At 44.7% G+C, this 19,979-nt stretch overlaps 1 protein-coding gene across 1 annotated transcript; it reads right to left on the reverse strand.

Moving 5' to 3' along the window:
- Window positions 1–7,581: 7,581 nt before the first annotated feature.
- Window positions 7,582–15,481, reverse strand: LOC110346970 (uncharacterized). Its single transcript, XM_087206559.1, has 7 exons — window positions 15,395–15,481; window positions 13,159–14,256; window positions 11,848–12,945; window positions 10,537–11,634; window positions 9,226–10,323; window positions 7,915–9,012; window positions 7,582–7,701 (listed from the first exon to the last, which is right to left on the reverse strand). Exons 1-7 carry the CDS (start codon window positions 15,479–15,481, stop codon window positions 7,582–7,584), a joined length of 5,697 nt encoding a protein of 1,898 aa, XP_087062685.1.
- Between the last annotated feature and the right edge of the window lie 4,498 nt (window positions 15,482–19,979).

The raw sequence follows: 19,979 nt of genomic DNA on the forward strand, positions 1-19,979 counted from the left end.
TAAACATCTATTAAGTCCATTTGTTCAATAGCTTGTTTCAGTTCTAGAATTTCATTCATTTTTTGTCTAGATGATCTGTCTATTTGTGATAGTGGGGTATTGAGGTCCCCCACTACAATTGTGTTACTGCTTATTTGGTTTTTTATGTCCATTAATATTTGTTTTGTATAGTTGGGGGCATTCGTATTTGGTGCATATATATTTAGGATTGTCATCTCTTCATCTTGGATTTTTCCCTTCACAAGGATGTAGTGACCATCTTTGTCTCCCTTAATAAGTTTTGTTTTGAAATCTACTTTGTCTGCAAATAAAATTGCTACCCCTGCTTTTTGCTGGGTTCCTGTGGCATGGAGAACTGTTTTCCATCCTTTTACTTTCAGTCTATGAATTTCTTTTTGAGTTAGGTGTGTTTCTTGTATATAGCATATTGTTGGATTTTGCTTCTTAATCTATTCTGTGAGTCTATTTCTTTTGATTGGTGAGTTGAGACCATTAATATTGATAGTTATAATTGATAGATATTGACTCATCCTTGTCATGTTTTACTATTGTTGGCTCTTTTATTTCTTTTTTTCCCCCCCCCTTTCCCTTTAGTTTCTTACCTTGTCTGGTGGCTTCCCTCTGTTGGGTCTCATGGAGTTGTGACCTTCATTGTCTTTTTCTAGGATATTGCTTAGGATTGTTTGGAGTGCTGGTTTGGTGTTCATGAAATTTCTCAGGTATTCTTTGTCATGAAAGTATCTAATTTCCCCATCAATTTTGAAAGATAATTTTGCAGAATACAACAGTCTAGGTTGGATGTTATTTTCTTTTAGGGCCTGAAATACTTGATTCCAGGCTCTCCTTGATTTGAGGGTTTGTGTTGAAAAATCTGCCATGATTCTGAAGGGCTTTCCTTTATAGGTGATTTGTTTCTTTTCTCTAACTGCCTGTAGAATTTTGATCTTCTGTTGGGTTTCTGGGATCTTGATTATTATGTGTCTAGGCATAAATTTTTTTTTGATCATGGCTAGTTGGAGTTCTATATGCCTCACTTATCTGTATATCCAATTCTCTACCTCTGTCTGAAAAGTTTTCTGCTATTCTTCTGTGAATAGTTTTTTATGCCAATTGGACTCTCTTCTGTTTCTTCTTGGACTCCTATCAGTCTTATGTTATTCTTCCTTGCATCATCTAGCAGCTGCTGGATTGATTTCTCATGGTCCCTTACTATTTTTAAGTAATCTCTGTTTTCATGGTCCTTAACCACAATCCTGTCTCCTATATCTGATATTCTATCTTCAGAGTCCCTTAATCTGCTTTGTATGCTTTCAATGGAGTTTTTAATCTCCTGAATATCTGTTTGAATCTGTTTCATGGATTCTATTTCTTTCTTATGTTGGGTGATCATGGTTTCCATTTCTTTCTTATGCTGGGCATTCCTGGCTTCCAGCATGTTTCTGAGCTCATCTATTTTTTTTTATCTATTTCTGTTCTAGAGCCTCTAATTATGTCTTTCACTCTGCTCACCATCTCTGTAGTTATCTGGGAGATTATTTCTGCTTTGAATTTTTCTAGAGCCTCATTCATCTGTTTTGTTACTTCCTGTGCAATCAGTTCAGGGTGTCCAGGTGGTTGATTATCAGACTTTTCCACCTTGTTTTCCCCAGAAATTGCCTTTTGTGGGGTGGAAGTTTGACTTTGTGACTTGCTTAAATGTCTTCTCATTTTTGTTTTTGGTACTGTCAGTTATAAGTCAATGAGTCTCAGTAAGCCAGTCACAGACCTGTGAGACTCAGGCAGATTTCTGGCTGTAAGTCCCAAAATGAGCTCCCTGTCCTCCTGCAGGGTTGAACTCTGCAAGGTTCTATTACAGGTTCCGGCTGTCTTTCCCCTGAAAATAGTCCAAGTTCAAATGGGAGGTAATGATCCCTCCAACTTACCAAGTATGGTGGTCTGGTGTACCTATACTGCAGAGATTCTCTTCACCTTTCCAGTGGGCTTCAGTTTTCATCAGGGAGCCTGAGAGAGGCCCTCTCTCTCTGTTGTTCTCTTCTGCAACTCAGGACAATGGCGTTTATGTCCCCCCTGTGCCTCTATAATATGGAACCAGGTAGCTGCACAGCCAAGAGGCCAGAGGCAGGGGGTTGGGGGTTGGGGTGGTGTTGGCTGTTGTTACAGGTGCCTGCACAGCCAAGCTGGCAGCTGGTGGGCCTGCCGGGGGTGGGGGTGGGGGGGTGGGTTCCTCACGGTCTCCTGGATGCAAGTGGGTGGAGCAAGCCAGATGGAGCAGGGTACGGCCATCCACTTCAGACCACAAGGCCAAACTCCTGTTTTCTATTTTAATCAGAGAGGGGTTACCACAAATGTGCTTTGAACTTGAATCCCCCTCCTTATCCTCTAGAGTAGCTGGGATTGCAGGAGTGTGCCACTGGGCATGGCTGAGATTTCATTACTAATAGGTTTGTGTAATACTTTTGTTGTTCATCTCCTTATTTAGGGAAAATAACACACATTAGGGGAGGAAGCAGGAACATTTTCATGTAAGCAATAAATAGTTTGATATCTGTAGGCCCAAGAGATGGGTTACTGTGATGTTTTGGCCAAAGCAGCCTTTGAGTCCCTGTCTGCCTCAGAGTGAACACAAATCCTGAGCAATGGGTTAAGGTACCAGGATTGTAGCTGTCCTCTTTCCCTGTGGTGGCTCTGAGTGTCTCATGCCACCACCACCCGCCACCCCTCCCACCAAGAGTTTCTCCTCCTTCATCTTAAGGAGAAATGGATGAAGATCTCTGTGGTTTTTAGGAGTCACCAAGATGCCAGAAGAAGCCTGGTGCCCCAGGACCATGAGCATTGCTTTCTGCTCGCCCCAAACACTGTCAAGTGGAGTTGGCTTCCTGAGTGACTGGATCTGCACTGCTGCTTGCTCAGGCGCTGGATGATCACCCCAGAGTGCACCACCCTGGTGAGAGTCTGATGGTTGTGCTGCTGGTTTCTAAATGTGGGGACGTGAGTTAGTGACAAAACAGGATGAAATCCCTGAAATGGATAAAGTTGATGAGATTGAACAACACCTGGGCAGCAGGGCGAAAGGAGAGAAGCAGCACAGCTCTTGAGGAAGTGCATGCTACCTACCAGTTGCTGAAAATGCATTTCAGCCCTCTGCACAACATGGCTCCTTTCAGCCTCCACCAAGAAGATGTACTGGAGGAAGCAGACATGGAGAACACGAATGCATATTTTATTTAAAATAATAAAATCACAGGACTATAGAAGTGGGGCCATCACACTGCTTAGTGTGCTTAGTGGATTGGGTTGTGCTAATTAATCACTGAGGGTTTCTTTGGGGTGGGTTTCCTTGGAAGTGGGAAGACTTTTCTTGGTTGGGGTTGCTGGTGGGTTTCTGACTGTCACTCTCCTCCCCATACACGAGAGGACTCTTTTCCGGAGCCAGCGGAAGGCCTGCCTCCAGTTCACACAGGTTGTGGTTTGTGTGTCAGATCCAGTGTCATCGTCCTCTGACTCCCCCAGGGAGACCGAGGAGGACTCCTTGGTGCTGGTCTTCAGCATCTGGCGAGAAAGGGAGGATGAGTTAAACAAGTGTAACCTCCCAGCAGTGCAGCCAGTGTTGACTCATTTATGGAACTCTGTTCCTTTTACTACAAATAGCCCAACTGTAAATGGCCAGTTTCAAAGTCAACACTGAAGCACAGAGGCCATCCCAAAACTGTTTTGTTTTTGTTGCGGTTTGTTTGTTGTCATAATGATTCGCCTTTGTCTTTCTTCCTACCCTCCATCTCTCTCCCAGTGCTCCTTGGTGTTTTCTCTACATCTCCTCCCTGACTCCTTTCCTTTCTGACCTCCTCCCCCTGTGCATCCTGTCAGACACCTGGGGTCCAGCCCTGCTTCCCAGAAGGTAGTGTTGCCCCAACACTGTCCCTGGCCAACCCAGCACCTCCACCAGGCCTGCCCATCCTCTCCCGGGAGGCAGCTCTGTGCTCACCTCAGCAGGTTCATCTTCCGGGAGCATTGCCGGCATCTCTGGGACTTGGGTGACTTGTGTATTTTCTGGTGGTTTGCACGTGGGCAGGTCCTCACATGTGTGGTGTTCTTCACATGGGACCTGAGCTGGATGAGGAGGGGAGCTGCTGCCCAGCTGGAAGTTTCCCTCAGGTGGTTCTCGGAGCCAGAGGGCATCATCTTTGTCAGAGTCATAGGTTTGTTTATCAGCGTCCTGAGGGTCTTCATTGTCTGGGATGTTTTCCTTCTCCAAGGAACTCTCATTGAGCTGTCTTCCATCATCCTCACTGGAATCAGGAAGCCTGGTGTCATCAGATATTTTATACACCAGCATTCGTTCATAAAGGTCCACATACTCTTCGTCATCACTCCAGGTGTCTTCGTTGTTCTTGATCTTCGTGTCCTCTTTTTCTTTTTCAGTTAATCCCATTAGCATGCCTTCATCTTGGTCTTTGAAGTTTTCAATTAGTTTATCTGCGTCCCCATGTTCATCTTCGCTGCTTTCGCTTTCCTCCTTTCTCTCCTCATTGTGACTATCTTCTGGTGCTTGTTCCTCGGTGAGTTTGGGACTGACAAGCTGAATTACTGGCCAGCTATCCACAGGGTCAGTGAATAGCCCTCTGAGTCTTAAATTCTTATTTATCCACTTATTGTTGTTAGTGACAATTTGATCAGCTCCTTCGCCTTCGCTATCTGAGTCTGTCTCCTCATCCTCTTCCACATCAGGATACATCTGTATACGCGCCTGGTTTGGGTTGTCCTTGGTGGTGTCAGAGTTATTGTCCATGCATCTTCCTAGACTCTGTGTGTCCTCTGGTCCTTCCACAGTAGTGCGGCCGTTGACTGAGGAACCCACAACATATCCTTCATGAAAGGTTGTTGTCTCCTGGTGACACACGTTACCTTTGAGGGTGATTTTGGTCTCTTTGTGGAAGGTGTGGGAATCAGGGAGATCACCCCCTACGAGGCTCTCCGGGAAATTTATTTTCATATGGGACTGCTCTGAGTCCGAGCAGTCACTGCTGGGGTTTGGGGTTGCCATGAAATTATAGTTGTATTCTGTCTCTGTCAAGTCCTGAGGCTTCAGAAGAAGAAAATAAAAAGATGTTAGGGAGAAAACAAGAGAAAACAAGACTCCTTTCCTTTCTGACCTCCTCCCCCTGTGCATCCTGTCAGACACCTGGGGTCCAGCCCTGCTTCCCAGAAGGTAGTGTTGCCCCAACACTGTCCCTGGCCAACCCAGCACCTCCACCAGGCCTGCCCATCCTCTCCCGGGAGGCAGCTCTGTGCTCACCTCAGCAGGTTCATCTTCCGGGAGCATTGCCGGCATCTCTGGGACTTGGGTGACTTGTGTATTTTCTGGTGGTTTGCATGTGGGCAGGTCCTCACATGTGTGGTGTTCTTCACATGGGACCTGAGCTGGATGAGGAGGGGAGCTGCTGCCCAGCTGGAAGTTTCCCTCAGGTGGTTCTCGGAGCCAGAGGGCATCATCTTTGTCAGAGTCATAGGTTTGTTTATCAGCGTCCTGAGGGTCTTCATTGTCTGGGATGTTTTCCTTCTCCAAGGAACTCTCATTGAGCTGTCTTCCATCATCCTCACTGGAATCAGGAAGCCTGGTGTCATCAGATATTTTATACACCAGCATTCGTTCATAAAGGTCCACATACTCTTCGTCATCACTCCAGGTGTCTTCGTTGTTCTTGATCTTCGTGTCCTCTTTTTCTTTTTCAATTAATCCCATTAGCATGCCTTCATCTTGGTCTTTGCAGTTTTCAATTAGTTTATCTGCATCCCCATATTCATCTCCGCTGCTTTCGCTTTCCTCCTTTCTCTCCTCATTGTGACTATCTTCTGGTGCTTGTTCCTCGGTGAGTTTGGGACTGACAAGCTGAATTACTGGCCAGCTATCCACAGGGTCAGTGTATAGCTCTCTGAGTCTTAAATTCTTATTTATCCACTTATTGTTGTTAGTGACAATTTGATCAGCTCCTTCGCCTTCGCTATCTGAGTCTGTCTCCTCATCCTCTTCCACATCAGGATACATCTGTATACGCGCCTGGTTTGGGTTGTCCTTGGTGGTGTCAGAGTTATTGTCCATGCATCTTCCTAGACTCTGTGTGTCCTCTGGTCCTTCCACAGTAGTGCGGCCATTGACTGAGGAACCCACAACATATCCTTCATGAAAGGTTGTTGTCTCCTGGTGACACACGTTACCTTTGAGGGTGGTTTTGGTCTCTTTGTGGAAGGTGTGGGAATCAGGGAGATCACCCCCTACGAGGCTCTCCGGGAAATTTATTTTCATATGGGACTGCTCTGAGTCCGAGCAGTCACTGCTGGGGTTTGGGGTTGCCATGAAATTATAGTTGTATTCTGTCTCTGTCAAGTCCTGAGGCTTCAGAAGAAGAAAATAAAAAGATGTTAGGGAGAAAACAAGAGAAAACAAGACTCCTTTCCTTTCTGACCTCCTCCCCCTGTGCATCCTGTCAGACACCTGGGGTCCAGCCCTGCTTCCCAGAAGGTAGTGTTGCCCCAACACTGTCCCTGGCCAACCCAGCACCTCCACCAGGCCTGCCCATCCTCTCCCGGGAGGCAGCTCTGTGCTCACCTCAGCAGGTTCATCTTCCGGGAGCATTGCCGGCATCTCTGGGACTTGGGTGACTTGTGTATTTTCTGGTGGTTTGCACGTGGGCAGGTCCTCACATGTGTGGTGTTCTTCACATGGGACCTGAGCTGGATGAGGAGGGGAGCTGCTGCCCAGCTGGAAGTTTCCCTCAGGTGGTTCTCGGAGCCAGAGGGCATCATTTTTGTCAGAGTCATAGGTTTGTTTATCAGCGTCCTGAGGGTCTTCATTGTCTGGGATGTTTTCCTTCTCCAAGGAACTCTCATTGAGCTGTCTTCCATCATCCTCACTGGAATCAGGAAGCCTGGTGTCATCAGATATTTTATACACCAGCGTTCGTTCATAAAGGTCCACATACTCTTCGTCATCACTCCAGGTGTCTTCGTTGTTCTTGATCTTCGTGTCCTCTTTTTCTTTTTCAGTTAATCCCATTAGCATGCCTTCATCTTGGTCTTTGAAGTTTTCAATTAGTTTATCTGCGTCCCCATGTTCATCTTCGCTGCTTTCGCTTTCCTCCTTTCTCTCCTCATTGTGACTATCTTCTGGTGCTTGTTCCTCGGTGAGTTTGGGACTGACAAGCTGAATTACTGGCCAGCTATCCACAGGGTCAGTGTATAGCCCTCTGAGTCTTAAATTCTTATTTATCCACTTATTGTTGTTAGTGACAATTTGATCAGCTCCTTCGCCTTCGCTATCTGAGTCTGTCTCCTCATCCTCTTCCACATCAGGATACATCTGTATACGCGCCTGGTTTGGGTTGTCCTTGGTGGTGTCAGAGTTATTGTCCATGCATCTTCCTAGACTCTGTGTGTCCTCTGGTCCTTCCACAGTAGTGTGGCCGTTGACTGAGGAACCCACAACATATCCTTCATGAAAGGTTGTTGTCTCCTGGTGACACACGTTACCTTTGAGGGTGGTTTTGGTCTCTTTGTGGAAGGTGTGGGAATCAGGGAGATCACCCCCTACGAGGCTCTCCGGAAATTTATTTTCATATGGGACTGCTCTGAGTCCGAGCAGTCACTGCTGGGGTTTGGGGTTGCCATGAAATTATAGTTGTATTCTGTCTCTGTCAAGTCCTGAGGCTTCAGAAGAAGAAAATAAAAAGATGTTAGGGAGAAAACAAGAGAAAACAAGACTCCTTTCCTTTCTGACCTCCTCCCCCTGTGCATCCTGTCAGACACCTGGGGTCCAGCCCTGCTTCCCAGAAGGTAGTGTTGCCCCAACACTGTCCCTGGCCAACCCACCACCTCCACCAGGCCTGCCCATCCTCTCCCGGGAGGCAGCTCTGTGCTCACCTCAGCAGGTTCATCTTCCGGGAGCATTGCCGGCATCTCTGGGACTTGGGTGACTTGTGTATTTTCTGGTGGTTTGCACGTGGGCAGGTCCTCACATGTGTGGTGTTCTTCACATGGGACCTGAGCTGGATGAGGAGGGGAGCTGCTGCCCAGCTGGAAGTTTCCCTCAGGTGGTTCTCGGAGCCAGAGGGCATCATCTTTGTCAGAGTCATAGGTTTGTTTATCAGCGTCCTGAGGGTCTTCATTGTCTGGGATGTTTTCCTTCTCCAAGGAACTCTCATTGAGCTGTCTTCCATCATCCTCACTGGAATCAGGAAGCCTGGTGTCATCAGATATTTTATACACCAGCATTCGTTCATAAAGGTCCACATACTCTTCGTCATCACTCCAGGTGTCTTCGTTGTTCTTGATCTTCGTGTCCTCTTTTTCTTTTTCAGTTAATCCCATTAGCATGCCTTCTTCTTGGTCTTTGAAGTTTTCAATTAGTTTATCTGCGTCCCCATGTTCATCTTCGCTGCTTTCGCTTTCCTCCTTTCTCTCCTCATTGTGACTATCTTCTGGTGCTTGTTCCTCGGTGAGTTTGGGACTGACAAGCTGAATTACTGGCCAGCTATCCACAGGGTCAGTGTATAGCCCTCTGAGTCTTAAATTCTTATTTATCCACTTATTGTTGTTAGTGACAATTTGATCAGCTCCTTCGCCTTCGCTATCTGAGTCTGTCTCCTCATCCTCTTCCACATCAGGATACATCTGTATACGCGCCTGGTTTGGGTTGTCCTTGGTGGTGTCAGAGTTATTGTCCATGCATCTTCCTAGACTCTGTGTGTCCTCTGGTCCTTCCACAGTAGTGCGGCCGTTGACTGAGGAACCCACAACATATCCTTCATGAAAGGTTGTTGTCTCCTGGTGACACACGTTACCTTTGAGGGTGGTTTTGGTCTCTTTGTGGAAGGTGTGGGAATCAGGGAGATCACCCCCTACGAGGCTCTCCGGGAAATTTATTTTCATATGGGACTGCTCTGAGTCCGAGCAGTCACTGCTGGGGTTTGGGGTTGCCATGAAATTATAGTTGTATTCTGTCTCTGTCAAGTCCTGAGGCTTCAGAAGAAGAAAATAAAAAGATGTTAGGGAGAAAACAAGAGAAAACAAGACTCCTTTCCTTTCTGACCTCCTCCCCCTGTGCATCCTGTCAGACACCTGGGGTCCAGCCCTGCTTTCCAGAAGGTAGTGTTGCCCCAACACTGTCCCTGGCCAACCCAGCACCTCCACCAGGCCTGCCCATCCTCTCCCGGGAGGCAGCTCTGTGCTCACCTCAGCAGGTTCATCTTCCGGGAGCATTGCCGGCATCTCTGGGACTTGGGTGACTTGTGTATTTTCTGGTGGTTTGCACGTGGGCAGGTCCTCACATGTGTGGTGTTCTTCACATGGGACCTGAGCTGGATGAGGAGGGGAGCTGCTGCCCAGCTGGAAGTTTCCCTCAGGTGGTTCTCGGAGCCAGAGGGCATCATCTTTGTCAGAGTCATAGGTTTGTTTATCAGCGTCCTGAGGGTCTTCATTGTCTGGGATGTTTTCCTTCTCCAAGGAACTCTCATTGAGCTGTCTTCCATCATCCTCACTGGAATCAGGAAGCCTGGTGTCATCAGATATTTTATACACCAGCATTCGTTCATAAAGGTCCACATACTCTTCGTCATCACTCCAGGTGTCTTCGTTGTTCTTGATCTTCGTGTCCTCTTTTTCTTTTTCAATTAATCCCATTAGCATGCCTTCATCTTGGTCTTTGAAGTTTTCAATTAGTTTATCTGCATCCCCATATTCATCTTCGCTGCTTTCGCTTTCCTCCTTTCTCTCCTCATTGTGACTATCTTCTGGTGCTTGTTCCTTGGTGAGTTTGGGACTGACAAGCTGAATTACTGGCCAGCTATCCACAGGGTCAGTGTATAGCTCTCTGAGTCTTAAATTCTTATTTATCCACTTATTGTTGTTAGTGACAATTTGATCAGCTCCTTCGCCTTCGCTATCTGAGTCTGTCTCCTCATCCTCTTCCACATCAGGATACATCTGTATACGCGCCTGGTTTGGGTTGTCCTTGGTGGTGTCAGAGTTATTGTCCATGCATCTTCCTAGACTCTGTGTGTCCTCTGGTCCTTCCACAGTAGTGCGGCCATTGACTGAGGAACCCACAACATATCCTTCATGAAAGGTTGTTGTCTCCTGGTGACACACGTTACCTTTGAGGGTGGTTTTGGTCTCTTTGTGGAAGGTGTGGGAATCAGGGAGATCACCCCCTACGAGGCTCTCCGGGAAATTTATTTTCATATGGGACTGCTCTGAGTCCGAGCAGTCACTGCTGGGGTTTGGGGTTGCCATGAAATTATAGTTGTATTCTGTCTCTGTCAAGTCCTGAGGCTTCAGAAGAAGAAAATAAAAAGATGTTAGGGAGAAAACAAGAGAAAACAAGACTCCTTTCCTTTCTGACCTCCTCCCCCTGTGCATCCTGTCAGACACCTGGGGTCCAGCCCTGCTTCCCAGAAGGTAGTGTTGCCCCAACACTGTCCCTGGCCAACCCAGCACCTCCACCAGGCCTGCCCATCCTCTCCCGGGAGGCAGCTCTGTGCTCACCTCAGCAGGTTCATCTTCCGGGAGCATTGCCGGCATCTCTGGGACTTGGGTGACTTGTGTATTTTCTGGTGGTTTGCACGTGGGCAGGTCCTCACATGTGTGGTGTTCTTCACATGGGACCTGAGCTGGATGAGGAGGGGAGCTGCTGCCCAGCTGGAAGTTTCCCTCAGGTGGTTCTCGGAGCCAGAGGGCATCATTTTTGTCAGAGTCATAGGTTTGTTTATCAGCGTCCTGAGGGTCTTCATTGTCTGGGATGTTTTCCTTCTCCAAGGAACTCTCATTGAGCTGTCTTCCATCATCCTCACTGGAATCAGGAAGCCTGGTGTCATCAGATATTTTATACACCAGCGTTCGTTCATAAAGGTCCACATACTCTTCGTCATCACTCCAGGTGTCTTCGTTGTTCTTGATCTTCGTGTCCTCTTTTTCTTTTTCAGTTAATCCCATTAGCATGCCTTCATCTTGGTCTTTGAAGTTTTCAATTAGTTTATCTGCGTCCCCATGTTCATCTTCGCTGCTTTCGCTTTCCTCCTTTCTCTCCTCATTGTGACTATCTTCTGGTGCTTGTTCCTCGGTGAGTTTGGGACTGACAAGCTGAATTACTGGCCAGCTATCCACAGGGTCAGTGTATAGCCCTCTGAGTCTTAAATTCTTATTTATCCACTTATTGTTGTTAGTGACAATTTGATCAGCTCCTTCGCCTTCGCTATCTGAGTCTGTCTCCTCATCCTCTTCCACATCAGGATACATCTGTATACGCGCCTGGTTTGGGTTGTCCTTGGTGGTGTCAGAGTTATTGTCCATGCATCTTCCTAGACTCTGTGTGTCCTCTGGTCCTTCCACAGTAGTGTGGCCGTTGACTGAGGAACCCACAACATATCCTTCATGAAAGGTTGTTGTCTCCTGGTGACACACGTTACCTTTGAGGGTGGTTTTGGTCTCTTTGTGGAAGGTGTGGGAATCAGGGAGATCACCCCCTACGAGGCTCTCCGGGAAATTTATTTTCATATGGGACTGCTCTGAGTCCGAGCAGTCACTGCTGGGGTTTGGGGTTGCCATGAAATTATAGTTGTATTCTGTCTCTGTCAAGTCCTGAGGCTTCAGAAGAAGAAAATAAAAAGATGTTAGGGAGAAAACAAGAGAAAACAAGACTCCTTTCCTTTCTGACCTCCTCCCCCTGTGCATCCTGTCAGACACCTGGGGTCCAGCCCTGCTTCCCAGAAGGTAGTGTTGCCCCAACACTGTCCCTGGCCAACCCACCACCTCCACCAGGCCTGCCCATCCTCTCCCGGGAGGCAGCTCTGTGCTCACCTCAGCAGGTTCATCTTCCGGGAGCATTGCCGGCATCTCTGGGACTTGGGTGACTTGTGTATTTTCTGGTGGTTTGCACGTGGGCAGGTCCTCACATGTGTGGTGTTCTTCACATGGGACCTGAGCTGGATGAGGAGGGGAGCTGCTGCCCAGCTGGAAGTTTCCCTCAGGTGGTTCTCGGAGCCAGAGGGCATCATCTTTGTCAGAGTCATAGGTTTGTTTATCAGCGTCCTGAGGGTCTTCATTGTCTGGGATGTTTTCCTTCTCCAAGGAACTCTCATTGAGCTGTCTTCCATCATCCTCACTGGAATCAGGAAGCCTGGTGTCATCAGATATTTTATACACCAGCATTCGTTCATAAAGGTCCACATACTCTTCGTCATCACTCCAGGTGTCTTCGTTGTTCTTGATCTTCGTGTCCTCTTTTTCTTTTTCAGTTAATCCCATTAGCATGCCTTCTTCTTGGTCTTTGAAGTTTTCAATTAGTTTATCTGCGTCCCCATGTTCATCTTCGCTGCTTTCGCTTTCCTCCTTTCTCTCCTCATTGTGACTATCTTCTGGTGCTTGTTCCTCGGTGAGTTTGGGACTGACAAGCTGAATTACTGGCCAGCTATCCACAGGGTCAGTGTATAGCCCTCTGAGTCTTAAATTCTTATTTATCCACTTATTGTTGTTAGTGACAATTTGATCAGCTCCTTCGCCTTCGCTATCTGAGTCTGTCTCCTCATCCTCTTCCACATCAGGATACATCTGTATACGCGCCTGGTTTGGGTTGTCCTTGGTGGTGTCAGAGTTATTGTCCATGCATCTTCCTAGACTCTGTGTGTCCTCTGGTCCTTCCACAGTAGTGCGGCCGTTGACTGAGGAACCCACAACATATCCTTCATGAAAGGTTGTTGTCTCCTGGTGACACACGTTACCTTTGAGGGTGGTTTTGGTCTCTTTGTGGAAGGTGTGGGAATCAGGGAGATCACCCCCTACGAGGCTCTCCGGGAAATTTATTTTCATATGGGACTGCTCTGAGTCCGAGCAGTCACTGCTGGGGTTTGGGGTTGCCATGAAATTATAGTTGTATTCTGTCTCTGTCAAGTCCTGAGGCTTCAGAAGAAGAAAATAAAAAGATGTTAGGGAGAAAACAAGAGAAAACAAGACTCCTTTCCTTTCTGACCTCCTCCCCCTGTGCATCCTGTCAGACACCTGGGGTCCAGCCCTGCTTCCCAGAAGGTAGTGTTGCCCCAACACTGTCCCTGGCCAACCCAGCACCTCCACCAGGCCTGCCCATCCTCTCCCGGGAGGCAGCTCTGTGCTCACCTCAGCAGGTTCATCTTCCGGGAGCATTGCCGGCATCTCTGGGACTTGGGTGACTTGTGTATTTTCTGGTGGTTTGCACGTGGGCAGGTCCTCACATGTGTGGTGTTCTTCACATGGGACCTGAGCTGGATGAGGAGGGGAGCTGCTGCCCAGCTGGAAGTTTCCCTCAGGTGGTTCTCGGAGCCAGAGGGCATCATCTTTGTCAGAGTCATAGGTTTGTTTATCAGCGTCCTGAGGGTCTTCATTGTCTGGGATGTTTTCCTTCTCCAAGGAACTCTCATTGAGCTGTCTTCCATCATCCTCACTGGAATCAGGAAGCCTGGTGTCATCAGATATTTTATACACCAGCATTCGTTCATAAAGGTCCACATACTCTTCGTCATCACTCCAGGTGTCTTCGTTGTTCTTGATCTTCGTGTCCTCTTTTTCTTTTTCAATTAATCCCATTAGCATGCCTTCATCTTGGTCTTTGAAGTTTTCAATTAGTTTATCTGCATCCCCATATTCATCTTCGCTGCTTTCGCTTTCCTCCTTTCTCTCCTCATTGTGACTATCTTCTGGTGCTTGTTCCTTGGTGAGTTTGGGACTGACAAGCTGAATTACTGGCCAGCCATCCACAGGGTCAATGTATAGCCCTCTGAGTCTTAAATTCTTATTTATCCACTTGTTGTTGTTAGTGACAATTTGATCAGCTACTTCGCCTTCGCTATCTGAGTCTGTCTCCTCATCCTCTTCCACATCAGGATACATCTGTATATGCGCCTGGTTAGGGTTGTCCTTGGTGGTGTCAGAATTATTGTCCATGCATCTTCCTAGACTCCCTGTGTCCTCTGGTCCTTCCACAGTAGGGTGGCCGTTGACTGAGGAACCCACAACATATCCTTCATGAAAGGTTGTTGTCTCCTGGTGACACACGTTACCTTTGAGGGTGGTTTTGGTCTCTTTGTGGAAGGTGTGGGAATCAGGGAGATCATCCCCTGCGAGGCTCTCCGGGGAATTTATTTTCATATGGGACTGCTCTGAGTCCGAGCAGTCACTGCTGGGGTTTGGGGTTGCCATGAAATTATAGTTGTATTCTGTCTCTGTCAAGTCCTGAGGCTTCAGAAGAAGAAAATAAAAAGATGTTGGGGAGAAAACAGTCATGTACTTAAGTAATAAAAGAATGACTGGTCAGGCATGCGCATACGCGTGCCCTCACACACACACACTCACACACACATGCACACTTTCCAAATCTGGTGAGCCCTGCCCTCGTGGCTGCTCACCTGAAAGATAAGCTCTTTCAGTCTCCAGTCCTGACAAGCAGTTGTGAGAAATCCTTCAGAGGTTGAATCTCTGTGGCCAAGAGAAAACATAAGTCTGTATTCTAGGACTGGTGATTGCCATGGGAATATCGGAACCAAGTCGTAGTGGGAGACAGGAAAATGAGGAAAGAGAGGCAGGAGCCTGCAAGGTCTATCAGTTTCCTCTCAAGTATTCTGTATGCACACCATTCAGGCTAAAGAACACTTCTTTTGTTGGCAGAAGCATGAATGTCATGGGAGTCGCTTCCCTCTTTTATTTTGGAGTCTAAGATGATCTATGTATCAGGGAATTCACAGCCTCTTTGAGGACATACAAATCAAGTGACTTGAAAGAAGCCTGGGTGTACTCGCAGCAGAAGAGCTTACAAATACTATCATAAGAGGGCTTAGAAGGGCACCGCATGCAGCAGGCTGGCAGTGGGTAGGAGACCAGGAGTAAGCTCCTGGGGCAAGGCCTTGGATCGGCCAAGTTATGGAGGAAGGAGAAGGGAGGCAGGCATGGCGGCACAGGCCTATCATCTCAGCTTTTGAGGGGATGAGGAAGAAGGATGGTGAGTTCAGGCCTGCCTAGACCATGGAGGGAGACCCAGGCTCAAAACAAAACCGAAGAACACAAAAGGGAAGAGGTAGTAGGCAGGTGGAGGAACCCCTTCTTGTGTCCATTAATTTCAGGCCCTGTCTGTCATTATATTTCTGTATGTCAGACCTATGGACGTAAGTTCAGACATACAGTATGCTGGAGTCTTATGATAGTCCATACCAATTGCTTTCCAGAAAGCTTATATCTATTTACATGGTCATCATCCCAGCAGCTAATGGCGTACTTAGCCTACCTTTTCCCATGATGCTCTAGCTATTAAATGGGTGTGGGAGAGCATGTGGTGGCCACACACACTCTCAGAATACAGTGCCCCGCCCTAATGGCTGCTTACCTGACAGATAAGCTCTAAAAGTCTTTGGTCTCGAACAGGTAATGTGAGAAGTGCTTCAGTTTTGAGTCTCTGTGGCCAAGAGAACATGTAAGAAGGTGCTCTGTTGACTATGGGTTACCATGTCAACATTGGAACCCACTTATAACTGAAGATGGGAAAGAGGAAAAAGGGTTAGAAGACTGAAGGATCTATACTCATGTTTCCAAATCACTCTGTGCACAGACATGCAGGATAAAGACTGTTTCTCCTGTTGGCAGAAGCATAAACCCCATGGGGGTGGCTTCCTTTTGTTGTGGAGTCTAAGACAATCTATGTCCTGGCAAATTTAGAGCTTCTTTGAAGAGCTAGCAATCAAGGGACTGACTAGTAGAGGACAGGCTGTAAGTGTAGCAGAATTCACAAATAATGTCCTGAGAGGACGTAGATGGGGACTTCATGATCTAGTATAACATTATTCAATATGGAACTCCTCAGACTTTCAGTGGAGCCAGAGCCCAGAGGACTGATTGGCCCAAGACCTTGCTATAAAGAAATTGCTGAGACCAGATCCTGAGATACCTCACCTCTAGGGCTATACTTTACTGCCTCATGGCCTGGTGGCTGCCTTAATTCCTTTAGAAAGTCTAGTGGTACAGGCATTCCTAGCCTAATGATTATCCCTCAGCAGACAGGACAGAAAGGATGGGAAAACAAAATATCTTGAGTTGCAAGGAAACCCTCGTAGCCACAAAGGGCTGTGATAGCCAACTGTAAATATGAAATGGAAAGTAGACCTGGGAAGTGTGGCTGATTTTTGCAGGGCAGCTTTTTTCAGAAGCTGCTCCTTTTGCTATTCCTCTACAAGTCCATTTCTTAAGGACTTTTACTCTAACCCCAAGCTGGAGGCCACCTGCATTTCATTCCTGTGGTTAACAGGCTGCACCTTGGGTGATTGTCAGATGAAATGTAAACATTGGTACCTTAATAACTATAAAAAGTTTTCTAAAAAGTATTATTGGCCCTGATGAAATGGTATAGCTAGAAATAGGCTGCATTCAAAGTAAAATGGCTAGAGGTTGGCATGTTCAAAACATTTCAAATCAGTTGAAAACTGAGAAATTCAGTTAATCAATCAATTTTACTTCATGCCATGCCAACTAGAAATTTTTTTAAAGCCCTATTTGTCTCATTGAATTAACTGACATTGGGCCAGAGCTTAATTGCATGGTTGCTTTTGATATATGGCAAACATTGATTGCTCTATTGGGTCATGATTAAATGTGACAAATAGGCAGACAGCCCCAGTTGGTTTGCTGAGTTTTTACTTGCGAAATAATTTACAACTGCCAATTTAGCAGTAGTTCTTTTCAAAAATGTGAACAACCCAGAATACAGCATTTTGTTCAGTGAATTAAAATTTTGATGCATCATACCAAAATCATTGTATCATTTAATCCAATATGGGGTTTTGGTAGGTAAGGTTATAATGAATTTAGAAATGTAGACAATGAGCTATTCTGGAATACCCATCTTTATTAGGCTTTTGCTTTGAAGATTGCCTTTTTGAAAAAGATTGGGTAAACTATGTTTTCTGACCATAAGTGTATTATTGAAATGAATATTTGAGAATCTCATCTACCCAAAGGTGGCAATAGCTAATACTTCAGTATATTTTCTTCTGGTCTTTTTATTTTTTACACTTTTTTTAAACTAATTGAAATTATACTGTATTTTGCTGTAATTATTTTTCACTTAATTATATCCTAATATTTTGTCTTCCTCATTAAATATAACTCAAATACTTTCCCATGTTATTATCAACTCTTCATAAATATTTTTTAATGCTCACAAGAATTCCACTCTATGAATGAGGACTAATTTATATGTACATTCTCTTGTTGGGCAGTTAGGTAGTTAATATAGATCCCACTAAGCAGAACATCTTTGTACACTATCACATTTTCCATATATATTTAAGTTATTTCCTTGAGCTAGAATTCTATAATTATAGAAGATTATTAATTCAAAGTCATATTTTTAGACTTTGGGGACAAATGGCCAATTGTTTTCCTAAAGGATATCCTTCTTTATATTTAATCTAATAACACAAAGAGGACTTGTCTCGCCATATTCAGGCCAGAATAGAACATTACTTTTTTGTTAATTAATATTTTAATTCTGACTTTCCTTAGGGCTGAATATCTAATCACCCCCTCCCATATCCATGAGTTCTGCATCCTCAGGTTCAACTAACTTCGGATCAAACATATTTGGAAAAAATTACATCTGCATTGAACACACACAGACTTGCTTCGTTGCTATTATTCCCTAAACAATACAGTATAGCAACTATTCATGTGGTATTTACATTGTATTAGGTATTTTAAGCAATCTAGAGATGATTTAAAATATATAGGAGGCTGTGCACAGGTTATATGTAAATGCTAGGCCATTTTATATAATGAACTTGAAATCTGCAGATTTTGGTATTTGAGGAGACTCCTGGAACCAATACCTAGCAGATACAAGGGATGGTTATATTTGTTTGTTTACTTGTAATTTTTTTTAATTGTTATTTTTGAGCAGGCATTGATCTAGTCTAATCAGAATAGCTTAACACCTTTGCCCACTGATGTATTGAAATCTCACTGCTTTCTTACAGATTTTTATGAAATCTTTATATATATACTAATTGAACATTTTTGTCTTATGTATGTCAAATATCATTGTCAATTTATTTTTTTAAAGGATCTTTCTGGCCTTGAACTCACTATGTAGCCCAGCTGGCCATGAACTCTCAGCAATCCTCCTGCCTCAGCCCCCCAGTTCTGGGATTACAGGCATGTGCCGCTACACCTGGCTGTCAATTTATTCTTTGCATTTTATTTTTAGTTTGTGTTTTGATGTGTAAAACCCCCACATTTTAATGTTATTGTATCTATCTTCCTTTTGTTAGTTTTTACAGTGAATTTAAGCTTGAAAACCAGTGATACATAGGCGATAAGGTCATTCATTATATTGTTTATTTTAACAGCAATATTGGACAATAATATACATAATTTCACTTATTCTAAGTATACAATTCAATGATTTTTTGTAAACTTAAAGAGCTATGAAAAATTCACCACCATTTAGAACATGTTTATCACCTCCAGTATAGCTTCATCCTTATTAGCAGTTCACCATTTCTACCTGAGGCTCTTGGGCAAATATTAATCTTCTTTCAGCCTCCACAGATTTCCCTATTCTGGACATTTCATATAAATGGATTCATACAATATTTGATCTTTTGTGACTGGCTTCTTTTACCTAGTACAATATGTCCTCAACTTATGAACATTCAAGTTGTGAGCTTTCACAGATATGAACAGACCTCTCATTAAAGCGAACATTCATGGATATGAACAAATTGCAAAAGTAGTTCACATGTCTACATTACCATTTTTTTTTCTCTTTCAAGGGCATCATTTATTTACATCAAGTTTAACACTGTTAGCAGTTCACAGTCAGACAACAGAGAGAATTAAATTAGAAAAACAAAACAACTGAAAATATATTACAATAACAATTAAGAACAAATACCTGACAACACTGGTAGTGTGACTCATGACTGACGCAGTTAAATCCCACTTTGTCTCACTGTGTCCTGTGTCCTTAACAATGCACACGGTGCCCAATGCTCCAGACCTCACCCTCTGCACCACATACACCTGCAGAGCACAACCTTTGGTATAAACATTAAATGAGTTTTAAAGAACCATACCATGTATCGTGAGTGGCAAAAATGCCAGGAGACAGAACTGCTCCTGATAGGTGAGGGACAGATAAGACAGCTTTCTTCCATTTTGACAGCCTGTTTTTACTGTAGCTACTTAGGACTCCATTATGAAAACCATTTTCTGAGATCTTGAGACATTACCTTGATTAGCCAGGCAAATTAGTACTCCGAGACTATAAAGGATAATGAGGTACTCACCCTTATAGTTCTTCGGTGCATATATTTGAAAACCCTTTAGGGAAATTAAAAACCATCACAGGGCCAGGTATTTAGCTCAGTGGCACTGCGCCTGCCTCGCAAACGCAAGGTCCTGAGTTCGATCCCCCATACATTACCATTTTAAGGTAACTATAAAAGTAAAAATAATTTATTTACAGTTACACTGTACTGTTACATTTTAAGGTAACTTTTAGAGTAAAAATAATTTATTTACAGTATTTGTGTGTGTGTTTGATTTCTTTATGCTTTACAATGTATATTTGTGTCAAAGGTGTACAAGACTCACTTTGTTGGACTTACAAATAAATCAGACTTATGAACATTCTCCCAGAATGAAACTCATTGGTAAGTTGGAGACTTGCTGTATAATGTTTTCATGGTTTGGCCATGTTGTAGTATGTTTCAGTGCATCATTCCTCTTTATTGCCAAATAATGATCCATTAATGGACATACCACATTTTATTTATCCATTCAACTGCAGATATTTGAGTTGTTTTCACATTTTGGCTATTATGAATACAGCTTTTGTGAACATTGATGTATAAGTCTTGTGTGGACATATATTTTTATTTCTCTTGAGAAGATATCTAGGAGTGAACTTTCTGGAT

This window comes from Heterocephalus glaber, unplaced genomic scaffold (assembly GCF_053883595.1).
Source record: "Heterocephalus glaber isolate CG9 unplaced genomic scaffold, H.glaber_assembly_v1.0 deba00000676, whole genome shotgun sequence".
Classification (NCBI taxonomy): Eukaryota; Metazoa; Chordata; class Mammalia; order Rodentia; family Bathyergidae; genus Heterocephalus; species Heterocephalus glaber.